Source organism: Pimephales promelas, chromosome 15 (genome assembly GCF_988280905.1).
Source record: "Pimephales promelas chromosome 15, fPimPro1.hap1.1, whole genome shotgun sequence".
NCBI classification, from domain to species: domain Eukaryota; kingdom Metazoa; phylum Chordata; class Actinopteri; order Cypriniformes; family Leuciscidae; genus Pimephales; species Pimephales promelas.
Window position 1 is genome coordinate 23,252,325 of NC_142783.1, and position 20,221 is coordinate 23,272,545.

At 34.8% G+C, this 20,221-nt stretch overlaps 2 protein-coding genes across 2 annotated transcripts in view; one reads left to right on the forward strand and one right to left on the reverse strand.

Annotated features, from left to right (window-relative positions):
- Positions 1–6,712: 6,712 nt before the first annotated feature.
- Positions 6,713–14,847, reverse strand: nipal3 (NIPA like domain containing 3). The gene is made up of 11 exons (XM_039683116.2): positions 14,616–14,847; positions 12,640–12,708; positions 12,253–12,424; positions 11,684–11,743; positions 11,329–11,474; positions 10,996–11,092; positions 10,695–10,830; positions 10,527–10,615; positions 10,373–10,436; positions 9,265–9,359; positions 6,713–8,025 (listed from the first exon to the last, which is right to left on the reverse strand). Exons 1-11 carry the CDS (start codon positions 14,667–14,669, stop codon positions 7,844–7,846), a joined length of 1,164 nt encoding a protein of 387 aa, XP_039539050.2. The 5' UTR covers positions 14,670–14,847; the 3' UTR covers positions 6,713–7,843.
- The window catches only part of grhl3 (grainyhead-like transcription factor 3), a 29,908-nt gene continuing 22,901 nt past the window's right edge, over positions 13,215–20,221 (forward strand). Inside the window, exon 1 of the mRNA XM_089120390.1 lies at positions 13,215–13,434. Within this exon, the coding sequence (XP_088976516.1) occupies positions 13,247–13,434 (188 nt within the window). The 5' untranslated portion in view covers positions 13,215–13,246. The remainder of the gene's footprint in view (positions 13,435–20,221) is intronic.

The window sequence follows — 20,221 nt, forward strand, 5'->3', positions numbered from 1 at the left end:
CTCGCTCATGTGTTGCAGTACCAGCCCCTGGCACCACTGCATCTATAACAAACTAGGGCAAGCTATTTATATCACAGAGAGGAGAATGAGAGAGAGAGAGAGAGAGAGAGAGATTTAGAGTAAGAGGAGAGAGAGAGTTCAGGTGCAGGAGAGTGCAGGAGGAGTAGAAGGTGATGCAGCAGATATGAGATGCAGGAGAGTCAGAGATTAAAAAAAATAGAAAAACAACAGCAAGTCAGATAGGCTGAGATAGAATATAATATAAAAAAAGACATGTGAAAAATAAAAAAGGCATAAATAACATATTTCCAGTACACTGAGAGGAATAGTGTTGTGTTTCAATCAATCAGGTTAGATCTATTGCAGTTGTTTTTCAATGTTTTTCCCACAAAATGTCACCATGTAAATGAGCCATATCCTAACCTGAATAACAATAGCACAATATTCTCAAATCTTTTTAATCAACGGGTCAGCAGAAGGACCACGACTGCTCACTACAGCAGTAAAATGAGCAATGCTGTATCTATTTATGAACCTTATTATACAATAAATAATGTGCGGATGTGTCATCTATGAAATTGGCTTTGCTTCGGGACCCAGATTTTACATTGGATATCAAGTGGTGACCCAGCAAGACTGTTCACTGTAAATTTTCATAAAATGTTGTTAAAATCCAATGTGAAGTGCAAAGGCCCATCAATATTTAAAACTATGATATAAGAAGAACAAGAAAAACTGGAAACATGGCAAAAGCAGACACGTTGTCGACACAATTTCTGACACATGGCACCTGTCCTCATAATCATAATGGACAAAATACGATTAGCAATACTCTATTAAGAATGAGAAGATTACTTATTTTTCAATCCTAAATATGCTTGTAATTTGCATTAAGTGACCTTTTTGTCTCTGCAAATTTATCAACAAAAGATTTTTCTTATCATATCATCATATAGTAGTGGCCAAAAGTGATGTCCGGTAGGGAATATTAATTTGTTTTTAAATTACACTAAACATGGTTAAGGTATTCATCTGACAAAATTATTTTGGCAAAAAAGCAATCTACAGCTATAGGTTTTATTTTCCAATGCAAAATAAAAATGCATAGAAAAACAAAAAGCAAAGAACAAAGAATCTAAAAAAAAAAAAAATCTAGAAAAAGAATCCAAAAAAAGTATCATGGTTTCCAGCAGCACTGTTTTCAACATTAATAATAATAATTAGATTGGTTTCTTGAGCGACATATCAGAATGATTTCTGAAAGATCATGTGACACTAAAGACTAAACTAGCTGCTGAAAATTCAGCTTTTCCATTACAGGAATAAATACAAATTTAAATTAAATATTTAAATTATAATAATATTTCACAATGTTATGTTTGATCAAATAAATGCAGCCTTGGTGAGCGATGAGCATAGGCCTACTTCTTTCAAAAACCCTTAAAAAATCTTGCAATCCCCAAACTTTGAATAGACCCATTTCCACCTGCAGGGCCTATTAAAATGAGATCTATCCAGATAAGTTATCCGGATAATAAGTGTTCAGACCTGTGCGTTTACACCTTGTATTTTTAATGCGTTCTCGACGTTATCCACATTGAGATCGGATCTTGACCTGCGCATGAGCACTGAGGTGGCGGGAAATCAGCTGTAGTTTGTCAACATGGCAGGTGTAGGATTGTTAGAGATGCTACCGCCTGTTTGTACTTTTTCTCTGTCGCGGTAGGGGTTATTTTCAACGTTTTTCTATTAGGAGCAAACAGAAAAGACGACAGACCCTGTTTGCAGCTGTTGTTTTTGCGGCTACTGTGAATGCTACGACAGTGAACCGATGTCTGTGGATGAGAGAACGGAGTAATGAGTGGTGGGAACGTATTGTCTTGGGGTCTTGTGGCAAAGATGACTGGATGGCAAACTTCAGAATGAACCGACATTTGTTAGACAACATCTGCAAGAAGTTGCGGCCTCTGCTGTCACGGAGAAATACTCTGCTGCGGTCGTCGGTGTCTGTGGAAAAGAGAGTAGGCCATAGCAGCTACGAATGGAGGTAAGAATGCCATTTTTTTCTGGTTCTGATGCCAAAGGTGGTTCCTGTGGTACCTCATCCACTGGGATGTCAGGTGTCAAATTTAAAGACGGGGTTCATGTTCAGTATATATTTATGGTGGTCCTCAATTTCTCTCTCTGCCTCCAATTTGCCCTCATCTATTAAACGCCTTTTTTCCTTGATCCTTTTGGCCAAGTTCATCAATTGACAGGTGTTCTTTTTTGCCACTAAGTTTTCTTCTTTGGCAACTAAAAACAAAAAGAAAAATATACCACTACTACTACTACTACTACTAATTATAATAATAATACTAATAATATAATATTGGCAGATGTTCCTATTAATCACTCAGTTTTCATTTATCAATTAATTATCAATTAAACAATATAAATTATAAAAACAAATGATACTTTTCTCTTCTTTTGACAAGAATCTCTTTTTTTAACAGCATTAGCTTTTATCCTTTCCCAGTAGCATGCTCCTTTTTCCTTATTTGAGAAAGGCATGTCACATCAAAATTATGTAATAATATACTCTGCACATTTCCTATTAATAAAATGTTGTATTTATTTATTTATTCCGGATATGTACAAATATCTACATACATTGTTGTCATTCGGTACAACCAAATTATCGATATTATCGAATGACACTTTTGGCTATACCAAATGACAATATTTTCAAACAATGCTAACAGGATATTAGCTAGCTAGCAAATTAGATGGATAGCTAGCTAGTAAAAAGACAATCAGACATTTTATATTTAGTTTTTAAAATAGTACAACATTTTCCATGTTTTATAGCGGTTGTACCGAATGACCTGATATTTCAGGACATGTATATAAGCAATTGAAAACATGAATTATTCAAATAGTTAAGAATGAGTTACTTTGCTTCACGACCGTGTGGTCCTTTGCAGGTGTCTGAACAATGTCACATCCTGTCACATGATATTGACCGCATGACTTTTTCCAAAATGGTGCCTTTATAGTGGTTACTCCATCAGTGAAATTCATTTTTACGGACATTCTTTCTCATAACAAAGCAGTGACTTCTACACATAATTTTGCACTAAGTTGAAATATAATGTTATAACATCATGCCAGGATAAAAAAATATATACATTTATTACATTTTAAGACATTTTAATCACAAATTAAATGGCTGTATGATGAATGATCTTTTGACACTTCAAAATCTTTAAAATATCTTTATATGTTGTAAAATATAATTAAAACTTTTTGGATTCAATGAAAGAGATCAAGTTGTACTACCTTACATACTTTGGATGTCATATCTTTGTTTTTTATTATTATTAAGGCCTTTGGACAAAAACATCACACATCACGTCACTGACCCTATATAATTTATATAATTTTTCTATATATATATATATATATATATATATATATATATAGCATTGGTATATACCCCAGGATGATGTTGTATAACTACTGTATATTATCCTTTACATATTACACATTTTACTTTATAAAGGGACTATTTATAGACTCTAATTTAAGTATAGCCTACATGGCTCAGATCCACTGTTATGACTCCCATCTGAAGAGGCTGCTGGGGCAGGCAGAGAGGACTTTTTGACCCTGAAACAGCCCAGTGAACAGTGAGGGGAGGGGGGGTCGCGAGTCCATTCGAGGCACGTGCCACCAAAGCAGGTCAACAGTCTTAATGAAACAACAGGCCAGGCTGCCAGACACAACCAAAGACTTATGAAGTGTGTGCTTGTGTGTGCGTGTGTGTGTGGGAAGAGGGGGTGGGTGTCAGTGAGAGCTCTAGTTTCTAAAACAAAAATAAAGGCCAGCTGTTTACCCATAAAGATGCTCCCATCTCTACTGAAGGACACAAATCACACACAAGAGCAGAAAATAAAGAGCATTTCTGGGTTTTTCAGATAAAGTGAGAGTCCTCAATAAATTTCCCCCCTGGGGATTAATAAAGTAAATCAAATCAAAATCAAGAGTGTAAGGTTTTGACAGGAGAAAATTGTGATTTAGAATAGGCGTCTCATGATTAATGTTACAAAGTGATTGTCCATGGTAAAATGGTAAATGAACTGCATTTATATAGCGCTTTCACAGACCCAATGGTCACCAAAGTGCCTCACATTCATCCATTCACTCACTCATTCATACACTGAAAACCATCCAAATACCATTTTGCTGTCACTTGCAGTCACAGCAGTACATTCACGGCTGCTCAATAACGGCGTTCTTTAGTACAAGATCATACAATCACACAATCTACAGGGCAGTACACAAAGTCACAGAGTGAGATGCATTATGGGTGAAATCTAGTTCTCACTGTTTTATCCATCTTTTTTACCCCCAGGATAATGACCCAAATATAGTATTCAAACACACAAATACACAAAACGCACCAATGTTCACAGTCATATAGCACATATACAAAATAACAGAGATGTTAGCCATGCTCTTATGTATGATAGCAAACACACTGTCCAAGCCTCAGCTGTACTCATTACCTGGTTATGAATCCAAAGTGTATAGCAATATTACTTGCCAGCTGAACTTACAAAGCGAAATGAGAAATTGCATTTGAAATCAAAAAACAAAATTAGTTTTGGCGTGCTTTTGTTCGAACTGTCCTTTGATTTTGCTTGAAGTATATGGGGACTTTTACCTTGTGACGTCCCTGAGTCTCCTGATTCTATTGGTCTAGCTCATGGGAGTTCCTGATTGGTTTTTCTCATAATTAGTTTGAGTATATAAGAGTGGTGTGCCTTAGGGGAGGGCACCCTTTCGGGAAACTCTCCTCATGAGTGGTTCTGGTTTTTCTTACACATGTAGCGTCAAGATATTATTGTTTGTTATCTCTTTGTTTTTCCCTTATCCTTAGACTTCTGTTTATTTTTATTATTTTACAATAACAAAGGCGTAGGTTGATGACGCATAATATAAGCTGTCGGCATCTCAAAAACACCACGCCATTATGCTAACATTTAAAGAACGTTTTGTCCTAACATTTACATGACTTTGATGTAAATTAGACAAATGTTCTATTAACGTTACTGGAAGAAAGTTTGTTCGAAGCCTAACCTTGCCAGAACGTTCCCTGAGCTGTGAATCTGCTAAATGGGACTAAAGATTTTAAGATAGTATAAACATTATCATGATTTTCTGTAAAGCTGCTTTGAAACAATGAGTATTGCGAAAAGCATACAAATAACACTCTAAAGGCGTTTCATTAAAATTGTTCTCTCATTTTATGCAAACATTCCAAAACATGTAAAATTATTACTTTAAGATTTTTTTTCTCACACTGTTATGAGAATGTTCAAGTAAAAATAACATTGTGATGACATTCCATGAAACAATGTCAGATGTTGTCCTTGGGGTCTTAAAGTGCTGGCTTCTGAATGTAGGTTAAAATGTACTGCTCACAAGACCTCCATTAGTTTTGAATATGCCTGATTTGGAAAACTAGAGTTTGTTGGAAAAGATAGAGACATTGCAAGCATGCACTCAAAGCCCAAGGACCTGAGTGTGTTGTATGGAACAGAAAGCCTTTTATCCCATAATGCCTCATCCCAAGCACACATAGACCCTTAAAGGAATAGTTCACACAAAAATACAGGTTCCAAACCTGTATATATTCCTTTCTTCTGTGCAGCACAAAACAAGATATTTCGAGATACGTTTTAACAGTTTAACCCTCATCTTTCCCTCGTGGGTCAAAATGACCTAAAGCCCTAAAATTATACTTAAAAATAACAATTTCATGCCTAAACCTTTTAATTCAACCCCAAAACTGCCCGAATCCATTCCCAAAAGGCATGGGGTCTTGGAAACCTCTGATGAACTCTCCAAAAAAAAAAAAAAAGAAAGGGAAAAAAGAATTTCAGGTCAAAATTAATTTCAAAGTTCATTTTTTTAACTTAAAAAAACAGGTATGTCGACTCTCGCTGTGTGCTATAGCGCCATCTTGTGCCCGTTATATGACTAGGCCTACATTGTTGATGAGTGTAATCTTATTATGCGTCTGTCTGTCTCTATAATAGGCTACCGATAAACTAAAATATGTGTTCGCTAACCTGGAAAGGATACAAACAAGCGTGTTGCTGAATACACATAATTCACAGACTTTTTCAGAGAAAAACTGGCACTACATTTAGAAAAAAATTAGATTCATAACTATTTCACACACAATAGATGTAGGATTAGTCCTGTTGTGGCATTACTTAAATTTACAACTGATATATTTGAATTTATTTAACAGATATGTATTTGTTTCAATCATTACATTTAATTAAGAATTAAGTGTACTGTTTAATTTATATTGAAGTCAATTTTAATTGCTTGTCAGTAGAATGAACAGTGCACTTTAACTATATTATAAAAACGCATTATGAAAGTAAATATAAAGTTGTATTAAAGTCCCACTTAAGTTGTTCCAAAAAATCACACTTGTTACATTTTATTGTTACAATTTTATTTCAACTTAATATACGATATACACTTATTGTGCATTCAGTGTGCCAAAAACATTGCATATAATTCACAAATAAGTGTATCCCTTTAAAGTATATTATTTGTGTAATAAGTACACTTTATAAAAGTACACTAACGTGCACTTTTATCGCAATGGCATACGCTAGTGGTAAATAACATATCAGAGAACAAGCGGTCACAGAAAGATGTGTTTTATTGGTTCAACAGGTTTTTTTTTTTTTTTACCACAGTGCTAACTACACAGAATGCTGACTGAAGCTTGGTCTAATTTCATTGTTTAGTTTGGTTAAAGACATGATTGTCATTGTGGAATGGTTGTAATAGTATAAACAATATTAGTTTAAATTCAAATAAAAATTCTCAAATAATGAACTCCATTAAATTTACATGATCTCAACACAGTAATTGCACTTAAACAAAATTCGGTGTATTGATGTGGCTTAGACAGTCAGGTTTCCCATTATCGTTCAATAAAAAGTTTAAGGCAATGGTTCAATAAATACAGTATTAATGACTTGCATCAAAATTAAAAAAAATAAGAGAGAAAAAAAAGTGCCACACACCAAAAACAACAATAAAATATTTGACCACATTAGTCTAAGCAATGGTATTTATGAAAAAATATACACAAGTGTTTCTTAGTTTTACAGAAGGTAAATTCAACCACCAGCAGTGTTCTGATATTCAATCTATTACCCATAAACATGCAGATTTGTACAGAAAGTCTATTTGGTATGCTTAAGACAGACACAGGGAATAAATAATAGGCACAGCACACATAGGCCTGAAAATGGAAAATGAAACTCGTACTCGACTTTTAATTTTAAGCCAGTATCAAACATGTATTTATATATAACCAGTTGGGAATTGTGAAATCCACATTAGTCTTTGGCTAACAAAGCTGGACCAGCAGCAGTATCTCTGGTACAAAGCAGTAGCAGAATCCAAAACATCTTTGGAGGTATATTTAGGCTTTTAGGTTAGTGACATGAGCTTTGTCACTTTGATAAAAGGCCAGGAGTGATTATGTCAGTCAGCATATTTAAAGCATTAGATATGAGTATAAGATAACATGCCAATCTTTCTTAGATAAAAACACCACCAATGAAAGTCATTATTTGCATCCTAACATGTGTTATAGCTTACTTTCCTGGCTCAAGATGAGACTAGAGAAGTATAGAAGATCTAGAAAAATCCAATATTCCAGAACTGGTGTTCTACAAGTGCTGTCAAAATCAATGCTTAAACACAGAGTAGCATTTCTCATCTTATATAAATCTTAATTTCATTTCAGGCACATCTGTGCTCAGTCTTTCTTCAGCTCTGATGGTTGGTACGGGCCAACAGGCCTGGGAGAGACGGACAGCTCTTGGTCCACTGGGAGTGTCACAGGGGCCACACTTTCGTTGTTCTCCAGCGCTCCGTAGGAAAACGAGCCGTTATAATCAGGCTGCACAGCCCAGCCTTTGTTGTGAATGGTTGGAATACCTGTGATGACACATGATTGGTTGTTAGGGTTGACGATAACAATAACAAATTAGCGGTGTTCAAGCAGTTAAGGCCTTTAAGATTTTTAAGCACACAAGCATCAAAAGACATTAAGTTTTATGTAGCAAGCATTTAACCACTGACATCATAGATGGAATAGACCATGTTTTAGCATGATTTACCATGATATACCACATTTTAGTGTTTTTTTTGCTTGATTTACCATGTTCCAGTATGATTCACCATGATTTACCCTTTTCGTGTATGATTTACCACAATTGAACATTCTAATATGATTCTAGCAAAGTTTACCTTGATTTACCATGGTAGATAAGCCAGTATCTTCGTATACGTACATGACACGGACCAAGACGCTGCATACCAATTTTCAAGTGAATCGGTCAGTTGGTCATAGCCCTTTTTTTTTTCATTTAATAGCGCCACCTAAAGTTCAATAGTCACATTTTTTTTACTGGGATCTCAGATTAAACGCATACACATATACACTGAGTTAGGCGAAGCTATCTCATTCTCGAGTTATAGCGACTTAAGTAAAATAGGCTCCTCCCACAATGTTTATTTTACACCCCCTAGCGATCGTGAATCGAAATTTCAACCTTTTTTCGACAATTATTGATTGTCAGACTCCAGAACCAAACCAATGAAAAAATGTTCTCTGATTGGGGAAAAACCTAGGACTAGTTCGCAAAAGTAGTTTTTTGACGAATTTCAAAATGGCCGGAAAATCCAACATGGCAGATATGAAATCGGAGATATACGTTTTTTTTCTTTTTTACCTTTTTAGCTCTCCAATGATATAAGACACTTGAGTCTATGACATACGGTTTAAGAGTTATGAGCAGTTTCGCGCAATTAGTCGTCATAGCGCCGCCAATAGGCCAATCAGGGTCATACTTTGATAACCTCTCCTCCTCCTTTGTACTACCATCTGTCAAAGTTTCAAGGCTCCAGCGCTTACGCGGTTTGGGCTGCACAATGTGTTTTACGGGAGAATAATAATAATAAAAATCAGCACAATTACAATAGGTTTTCAGCACTTTGTGCTTGAACACCTAATAAATCAGACATCTCTAAATAAGATATGACATCAGGTGGCCTTTTTATCTTAAGCCAAATTCCAAGCAAAGCACATGACTGTCTTCCCACCAGCTTCCTTTCCAAATCTTAATGAAGAAAGGTGAAAAAAAATATATATATACAGTATATATACATACATACCTTTCACCATGTCCATAGTAACATATGGCTCAAAGGATTTGACTTTCCTCTTGCTTTTAGTAATCAGGAACACTCCAAGAAAGCATATAGCACATCTGCGTAAATTTCAAAGAACAAAGACACATTTGAGCAAATCCCAGAGAATTTGTAAGTCACTGCTACTGCTGAGAAAACAAATATGTGTGGAATTTCAGATTTCCTCCTGACACAGATGTGTTACAGTGCATCACATAGTAATATAGTGAGTATTTTCCACCTTGTTGAATGAGATACTGAATGTAAAATTTAGGGCTGTCAATGGATATAAATATTTAATATAAATATTAAATTTTTCATAATTAATTCATTAACACATTCAATTCAACTTAAAGGAAATAAAACTAATTAGTAAACTTTTTCTGCGATTATTAAATAGAGTAATTTTGTGAATGGCATGCACTACAGTTAAAAAGACTGGGATCAGTAAAACAAAATTGAAGAAATTAATACTTTTATTCAGCAAGGATGCATTAACCTGATCAAAAGTGAACTTAAGACATTTATAATCGTTACAAAAAAAAAAACATTTAAAATAAATGCTGTTCTTTTGAACTTTCTATTCATCATGAGAATCCTTTAAAATTTAAATTTTCAGTCTCCACAAAAATATTAAAGGGTTAGTTCATCCAAAAATGAAAATTCTGTCAGTATTTACTCACCCTCATGTTGTTCCAAACCTCTATGTGCTTATTTGTTCTGCTGAACACAAAGGAAGATATTTGGAGGAATGTTTTAATCAAACAGATCTCATTCCCCATTGACTACCACAGTAGGAAAAAATACATACTATGGTAGTCAATGGGGAATGAGATCTGTTTGATTAAAACATTCTTCCAAATATCTTCCTTTGTGTTCAGCATAACAAATAAACACAGAGGTTTGGAACAACATGAGGGTGAGTAAATACTGACAGAATTTTCATTTTTGGGTGAACTAACCCTTTAAGCTGTCCAACGGTTTTCAACATTAATAATGAAAAATTACATTTTAATACATATTGAAATAAAAAAAGTAATTTCACAATATTACTGTATGACTAGTAGTACTTAGAATGCATCATAAATCCTACCCCAACAGAAACATGCATATGTGCAGGACGTCTTCATGGTAAAACTCCTGATAAAATATGGCTCCTGTTTCAAAACAAATTGGGATGGGAATGAGAATGAGACCACTAACATGGTGCTGAAATGAAGACAGAGAAAGAAATGTGCAAATCCTACCTGCCACAATTGCAAATGTTGTGGAGAAAATGTAATTCACACAGGCAATTAGGCAGGAATCATACAGATAAGATGCCTGTGCTAAAAATCTAATAAAAGAAAGTCAAGTCATATTACAGAAAAACAGAACATCAACATCAACACAACACAACAAACACCAGAACTTACGATGCTTGAAAGACGACAGTAGCCACCATGCAGACAAACATGACGTAGAATATGGGATATGCCAGCTGTAGAGGACCCGAGATGCTAAGCACAATCATCCCTGAAACCGCCTTCACTGTGATTACAGTCACTGAACCTAAGACGCAAACCTCCATTATTTTGGTCATGGGTCTATTTATGAATTCGTTATCTGTGCATTCCTTCAACTTTGCAAAACACGTACTGCTTGTGGATCAGTTTGAGTAATGTTTCATGGACACAATGGGCTCTAAAGACAGCATATGTTGTGTAATTGTCCTACCAAGAAGTGCCACCAGTAGCAAAATCAGAACAAGGTAGTTTGCATTCCGCTGTTTGTAGAAATACAGCAGCAGACAGAATGTGATGATCCCCAGAAGCTGAAAAAACACAAACCACATTCAATGCTAATCATCAACACTTAAAAAAGATGTGGTGTTTTCACTCATCAACAAAAAATGGTTTAATATTTGCAATAAAATTTAAAAAATAATAATAATTTGGACTGTAACGATTTTAAGCATGAAATTATTCTCAGGCAAAAAAAAACACTTGCATGTTATACTTATTAAAATAGTCACATAATGACTTTCTAAATGATGAGGGTGTGTATTACCAAGTACAAGAGGAAGGGCCAGCCAATAACATGTTTTACTATGTTCTCGGCATTCAGCTTTTCATGGGAGTTAGGCCCAAACGTCACAAATAGGTAAGTGCCGCCCGCTGTCAAGGCACATCCCAGGAAAGTCAAGATGTAGCGCTCTACAGACACAAGAAAATGTGTGAAATCATTTCTGAAATGTCTGAACAATTACACTGCATAGGGACTGCATTTAATTGTTTGAATTTGCATTAATAATACAAATAAGTAGTTACTTGTTGCTTAGTAATGCAAAACCTCAATATTTTGAAAACACAGCATATATATATATACACACACACACACACTGAGAAAGATGAGCAGAACTCACTCAAGAATTCCTGTGCCTTCCACTTTTCCCGCAAAAACAGGAAACCTAAGATGGAGCTTGCTGTTCAGAACAAAACAGAAAACACTGGTCATCTTCAGAGCATGGTTATTTGAGTTAACTAAAACTAAAACCATTAAAAAAACATATTTGTTACTTGAAATAAAATAAAAGTTAACTGAAATCAAATCAATCATCTTTCAGCTAGTAAACAAAATAAACATTTCAAGTTTTCATATAGCTTGATGTAGCCTACTAAAATAACTAAAACTGAAATAAAAATGAATAAAACCTATATATAGACATACAGCCCCCACTCCCCACCAAAAAAAGACAAAACAAAATTGCTACACTAAAATAAATCCAAAATATTAATAAAAACTATAATTGTATCTCAATGAGACTTACATAACACTGCTTTAGAGCAACTGTATATTACACATAAAAATAAATGTTTATGGCAAATAACATCAGTCAAGAAGCACTGTAATATAAACATTTTAATTACAACAAATATAAGAAAACAGTATAAAATATGTAAGTGAATGCAACGTAACAGTAATAATACCTACTTATGACAGACACGGCATTAAGTGGAGCTATGAGAGAGAGTGGAGCAAAAGCATAAGACACAAACAGTGCGCCCTCCCCCACAACCATCAGCATCAGGCCAGACCACCAGGTCTTAGTGTAGAAGTATTGCCTTGGGTCTTTATTTCCTGCCAACGTCACATGACCTTGTTTCTGCGAGAGAAAACATCAGTCATTATGCATGTTTGTCTATTACACCTTTTTAAACAAACTCTCCTAGATACTGCACCAAACAGCAGCAGGGTTATACAACAAGATGTTGGGAAAAAGCAAATAAAACCAGATGACTTTCACAGGGCGTAACCTGAACACACCCTGACCCTGAATTACAATGCAATTATAAATGTAGGCAGCAAATACACACTTACCTGAATGCTGACTGAGATGCTGACCAACAGGTTTCCAAAGATAGCTAACAATGTACCAATGAGGTTTTCCTGTGAATAAATCACAAAGATAAGACATGTTAAAGACCTGTTAAAATGTAATGATATATATATATATATATATATATGCATCTATCTACCTATCTATGCATCTATCTATCTATCTATCTATCTATCTATCTATCTATCTATCTATCTATCTATCTATCTATCTATCTATCTATCTATCTATCTATCTATCTATCTATCTATCTATCTAGAGTTATGTGAAAAAATAAAGTACTCCCTTTTGAATTTTATGGTTTTACATATCAGGACACAACAACAATAACAACATGCCATATTACACCGTGTCATGGTTTATAAACAAAAACTAGGCCATGTGTGAAACACTAAGTACACCCTTACTGCGTCCATAGGAATTAAGAGGGCAAGTAGCAGTCAGGTGCTACTAATCAAGTGTCGTAGATTAACTGATCATCAGCAAGTTATGACAATGATCATGACCAACTCTATAAAAGCAGAAGTTTTGGCAGTTTGCTGGTCTGGTGCATTCAGGTGTGTGATAACACAATGCCGAGGAGGAAAGATGTCAGCAATGATCTTAGAGAAGCAATTGTTTCTGCCCATCAATCTAGGAAGGGTTACAAGTCCATTTCACAACAAATTAAACATTCTCCATCATTCTACAGTGAGGAAGATTATTTACAAGTGGAAAACATTCAAGAAAGTTGTCAGTCTTGCCAGAAGTGGACATCCCAGCAAATTCACCCAAAGGTGAGACCTTGACACCCAAAAATACACCTCAGACTACAGGCCTCAGTTAAGTTAATGCCTTGCACCTCAGTTAATGAACTGAGGTGCAAGGCACCAAACCCCCAATCGCTCCCTGGTTGCCACAGCAAAAATGGCTGCCCACTGCTTTGGCTGTGTTAATGTGTGTGCAGTGCACTAACTTGGATGGGTTAAATGCAGAGGACAAATTCCAAGTATGGGTTACCTTACCATACTTGGCCTTCACATCTCCCTTTTTCATTTTCAATGATACTTATAAAACACTGCTTCAGAAGTTCAGAGCTGTAAAAGTTCATGACAGTACAATTAGAAAAGATGACAAGTATGGCATGTTTGGTAGAGTTGCCAGCAGAAAGCCTCTTCTCTCTAAAAAGAACACAGCATGACTTAGTTTTGCATAGTTGCATCTGAACAAACCTCAAGACTTCTGGAAACTTTGGACAGAGAAGACTTTGTTTTGATTTTGATTCATTTGGCAGCCACATGACCTGAAAACCTTGCAGTGATTGAATCAACCATGAACTCATCCAACCTATTCTAGAGTCAAATGTGAGGCCATCTGTCTGACAGCTAAAGCTTGGCCGATGTCGGGACATGCATTAGGACAATGATCCCAGGCACAACAGCATATCTACAACAGAGTGTCTGAAAAAGAAAAGAATCAAGGTGTTGCACTGGCCCAGTCAAAGTCCCAACCCCTGACAAAAAATGTTGTAAAGAAGAGTGTGCCAAAATTCCCCCAGGAAGATGTGAGAGACTGATAAAGACATATAGAAAATTATTTCAAGTTATTGCTGCTAAAGTTGGTTCTACAAGCCATTAGGCTAAATCAAAGTGTGTGCTTGCTTAGTTTGTCACATTTGGTTTCTCCTCCATTTTTGGCTATATTTTTGTTAATTAATAATGAATGACACGGTGTGATATGCCATGTGTTGTTGTTCATCTGATGTTGTATTTATCTAATTATAAGACCTACTAAAAACCAGGAGGTGTCTTTAGACCACGACTGTATGTTTATGCATTAGTGTGGCATTAAGGTAAATCAGTATTAGGCTAACAGTCAGTTTTAGTATAACATAAAAGCTATTTCAAGATCAGCTGTTGTAAAAACGCTTATTTTCGTTTTGCATACTATTATTGCAAACATTGTAGCACAGACTCACGGTGTAAGAGTCTTCCGTCACATTGTCGTCTCGTGCCATCCTCACGCCGTTCATCCTTACTTCATATGACTTCCTTCCGCTACACACGCATCACCGAGCCCGTCTCACAGCTCAGTCCAGTCGCCACTCGGATGAAATAGGGTTCTACTTTCCTCTGTTTGGGCTGCAGTTTACGTGGATCGCCATTTTCGAAACGCCGTTTCTTCCGGGTACACCTGTCAAGTGACTTGACGTTGTACGCAGGTTCCGTGTGACGTTGGATTCATGAGATGTGACGAAGCACGCATTCTACCAATACATGAATAAATACTACTACTAATAATAAATATTTGTGTCGTTTTAATGGACGGTGTGAATGGTGGAGATATATTTTCACAATACAAATGTTTTTGCTTTGACAACTTTTAGTTTGACGTTGACAGTCGGAGGCTGTAAAGTTGTTTTGACCCTAAATTCAATCTTTTTGTCTAATATAAAACTATCGAGTCTCTTCAGAATAATTGGATTAAACCGCTCAATTCATATAGCTAGATTACGGTCTTTATCAACTTTTTTGAAGCCTCAAAGTGCAGTAGACCTAGTATGCTTACACTGAGGGACAGAATTTTCTCAGATTTCATTAATATCTTCATTTGTCTTCTGAAGATAAACGAATGTCTTAAACGTTTGGAACAACATGAGGGTGAGTATTCATGAGAATTTTGGGGTGAACTATGCCTTTAATTGTCTGCCATCTGTACATTGTTAATGTCTACTAGACAGTTCCAACAAGGATCTGTAAAGCTTATTTGGATTAAAAAAAAGCGATTTTTTTAATAAATAAAAAAATATATGTAAGATGCATCATGTAAAATGGACTTTCTTTCTTTCTTTCTTTCTTTCTTTCTTTCTTTCTTTCTTTCTTTCTTTCTTTCTTTCTTTCTTTCTTTCTTTCTTTCTTTCTTTCTTTCTTTCTTTCTTTCTTTCTTTCTTGCTTTCTTGAAAACACTTAAACATTGACACTTGGAATCTGATTTGGACAGTAGATGGCACCAGTGGACCTTCTTAAAGTAAATACACTTAAATGTCAATATCTGACTGGTCATGGTTTGACTCTGCTGTTGAACCACACAATGATGAAATATATTGTTGGGTACACTGCTATATGTGAGAGTAGTTTTCTCGGAAGTACAGTTGGCGGTATAGATCAGACTTTCCCAAGACCTACACCCAGACCAAAATAATACCACCTCTGGGTCATAACACCACTGATAATATTAGCAATATCAAATGCCATGATCCAGGATTTATATTCTAATGAATTTAAATGCTTACTTTCTAGTACTGTAGCCAAGGAGCAGTTCAAAGCCATTGAGGTCCAGTGAATTCCCTGCAGTGCTGAGGATATTTATTGTGTCAACCTGTGGTTGAGGTAATTATGAATCTATAGTTTGTTAGAAATAGAGTAATGACCCATATACCCCCAACACACAGGATATATGAGCCCAAGACCACAAGATTCTGCCTGAAAGCAGCATCATGAGATGTTCCAAAACTGATATTTAGCAATTTTCCAATATCATATCCCAGAGCTATGAGGCTACATGCTGGTAACAACTGTTATGACACTCATCAATGGCACAACTGAAATGACGCACATTTTAATTTTGTTTTAGGGTTCACTCATTCCTTTAGGCAAAATATGTGTATTCTAACTCCCCCACCTGCTAGTGATAGATAAAACACTGAAGACAACGAATAGATGGGTTGTGGTGTGGCTTACATGAAACGAATCTGTGACCTTTCACCATTTTGCGAAAGGATAAAAGAATCTATAGCTAATAGATTTTTTTGTAGAGAAGAGGTACACCCATGTCATAATAGTTACTGATGTTATGAGAAATGTGTCATCACTCTACGCATGTTCAGATGTCATTGGGTGTGGAAGGCCTGTGGAAAGCAAACCTTTAGATCATCAAGTGTATGCAGGATTATTATTATCTCTTGATCAGTAGCACACCTATGGAAAGTGTCCAACATCATTTTAATCACAAAAACATTTAATTGATTATACAGGTGATTTTTATTGATTATATAATTTGAAACAAACAGGACGACAATAATTTTAATAGAATAAAAGAATACTAAAAAATCTCAATTTTAATCTAAAAATACAAAAAAAACTGTTGTAAAAAAAATAAATAAAAATAAATAGCTGCAAAAATGACCTGTAAAAAAAGCAGTAAGGTATCATATTTCTTCTTGTTCCATGGAATGCAGATATCTAGAATGAATATTTGACTTGAGGCAAGATCTGAAATCACTTTGTTAGTGAGCAAGTTTTATAATAAGCAGAATTATTTTTACAAAACGCTGGAGTAGATTTTTGCTGGAATACAAAATGACACAGTATTGATGCATCAGATGGTTCAGAGCATCAGGCTTCCCTTCCGTGATGTTTTTACACTAATTATGAATAAATAATAATGCTTCTATCTGTGTGGAGAAATACTCCCTTTCACTGACATCACCCTCGGAAGAAAAGGAACATTCTTTCCCTTAAGGTTTGTCCAAGAAGGAAATAAACAGCACCTCTAATAGTGTAACGTAAAGTTTCAGATTAAGATCAAAGATTCATAAATCATTTTTTTAAAAGATTAAATTCACTGAAGCGTTTGCTTGCGGCCCTAATGGGTTTAACAGTTGTAGTTTGACTTTGGTGACAGTTTTTTTTTTTTTTTTTTTGGAGATTTTTTTTTTTGGTCCCATTTTTAAAAGCTTATTTAGTAGTATACTAGGAAATTGCTTATGCCTATCAATATAAAAAAAAATCTATGCTGCAGGAAATAGCCCTTCAAAAAAAAGACTTTAATATATAAAATGTTGAAGTCAGAACTCAGGCTAAAAATGAGAAAGCCTCCCAGGACAATTGTTTGAGGTTTAATCCTTTAATTTTTTTTTGATGGATTTGGGAAATACCAGAAAAATATATTTCTTTTTACTTCCTGAAACTCTGTTATTCTACCTGTAGGCATGTTAATGTAATTTATGACTTAAGCCTTCTATAGTTATTGTTGACTCATGAATTAAAACACTGTGAGACGCACTGCCTGATTAGTGACTGATCACAACTTTTCCACTATCTTCATCTTAATTTGAAATGTATTCATTTGAAAAAGTTTATTCATCTCTTTATTGCATTTACATTTAGTCATATCATACGCTTTTATCCAAAGTGATTGGAGGAGCATCCCAAAAGTATTTTTTTGTACATTGGAAAAGTAAAACACAAACTAAAAATGTCTAGCCATTCAAAACTTTTCTGAAAAAAAGTTTTTCTATCATTTATGAAGAATACATACATATAAATAAACAAGTCAAATAGATGCTGTAACAAAGCTACCTCTTCTGTTGTGGTTGTAACCACTGCTGCCAGTTTTTTCCTGTAAATTTAACAGATTTTTTACAGTGTTATGTTGCAAATGTAGATTCTAAGAAACATGAATTGTTTGAAACATTCCTAAAACTGCTGCATTTTTCTGTTGTTTATTTTTTTATTTTATGAAGCACATTCAGATCACATTTCACAATGAAAACACTACATAAATACGAATAAGACTAATGCTTTCCAAGTAATACAAAGTTAAATTGTATTGTGTGACAGCAGCCACCTGTTTTAAAATGTCTTAGTAGAATACTGAACCTGGAAAAATAACTCTAATAATAATTTGGTGGCTTTATATTTCACAATAATTAACAACTATTAATACAATTTCTGAATGCACTTAAGTGATTACTTGAGTTGGACATTCCAAAAAAAGCCTAAAAATCCAACAGTTAATTTTGTCTAAAATGTACATCAGTTGATCAGAAATTAGTATTTGACTAACTATATTTATATACTATAAACTATTATATTTTTTACTCAACATTTCAATGAAACATTTTGAGAATGGAGAAATTATACTGATCCCCCTTTTCAGAACAACAGCTTATTTCAAATCAATTTAATTCATAAACAACAACATAAGAAATCGAGTAAGTTGAACACAATTAACAATCATGTGCAAAAAGTGGGTAATTAATTTTCCCAGCACGGTTTGATATGGACTGTATAAGGAGAGCAAGTGTTGAAATTAATTGTAATTTTGTTCGCTTTTGCACAATATAGGAGAAGATCTGTTAGTGTTTGAAATTGAAAGTGCTTCTGCTATGTTGGGATTTTGTGACGGTTACCATTGTGGTGCAGGTGAACAGGGTGTTTAGATTGAGTACAGGCCAAGAGACAAAAGACTATTGCAAGTTTTGCTTTATAAAAGCGCAAGAACTATGTGTGCCAGTGCAGTGATAACTTCTTACTTATTCATACTTAAGTTTTGTTGTTGTTTACTCAATTCATAAGGTATATTTCTTTGATTTTGACAACTTTAAAATATACTCAACTTTTTAATTTTCATGCAAAAATTGTTTCACCAAAAATTGAGTCAGTTTGCATCATAATTTTAAAATAACAGGTTTATTTGACAGAGAAAGAACAAACAGTTATGGGTGATTTTCTTCCGACTTAAACTGAACTCAAAACAAGATATAATCTATGAGTGTACAGGTCATTCCTTTCCATGCATTATGCAGTGAAAAAATTTAGTGTAGTTTTAAAGCTTCAAAAAAATATGCAAAAGCACTAAATATGATTAAAGTGGTCTATATGACTTCTGTAGTCCAAGTCTTCTGAAGCTATATGATAGTAATGGCTTAAAGGTCTTCAAAAACAAAACAAAAATCAAACAGTGCAATTCATAATTTCCGTTTTGTGTTTCACAGAAGAAAGAATGTCTTGGGTTTGGAACATAATAAGGGCGAGTATATAATATTCAGTGCAGTTTGTTTTTGACAATGCATCTGATAAAGAAGAAAAAAAAATGTTTCTCTCAAGATTAAATAGATCTCCTGATTTTATTCTTCAAAAAAGATTGCAAATTTCTCTGTGCTCAGATTATTGAAGTCTGAGCTTTCATTATAAACTATTTTCTCACTCAACATTTCCAGGACAGTTTTTATTGTTTATAATGATTATACATTTAGGCTATTTTATTTTTCTGATTTTTTTTTTTCTCCCTAAAAAAAACAATCTGAGAAATTCAGCGTAGAGGCAGTTCTGACAGATCATAAGCTGATCCACGTCTACCTATAGGAATGCGATGCCTTACTGTATACATAAGCTCCTTCTCAGCAGCTAATTACCCTCCTCCATCCCCAGCTCCTCCTGGCGCACTCAGGATTTGTCCTTCTGAGTGCCCTTTGAATTAAAATAAATTCTCGAATTATGTTGTACTTTAAAATCTTGAATCAATGATATCTGCAATACATTCATGTTGGTTCTGTTTAAAGGAGTTATCGCTGCTCTCGCTGCTCTTGTCCATGCTGTAGGCTGGATGCACAGGGAGTTCTTGCCTAGAACAGAACCATACGGCCAATCCTAAATGAATGCTAATTGTCAATCGTATTTCACGATAGTGGTCCTGACAGAAACATCTGTGTTTTATCAGTCACTTGTTTCTTTATCGAAATGTAACTAAAGTTGCTACTACTTGCAATTGCTAATCTTAATAATACTATAGTGTTTTTAC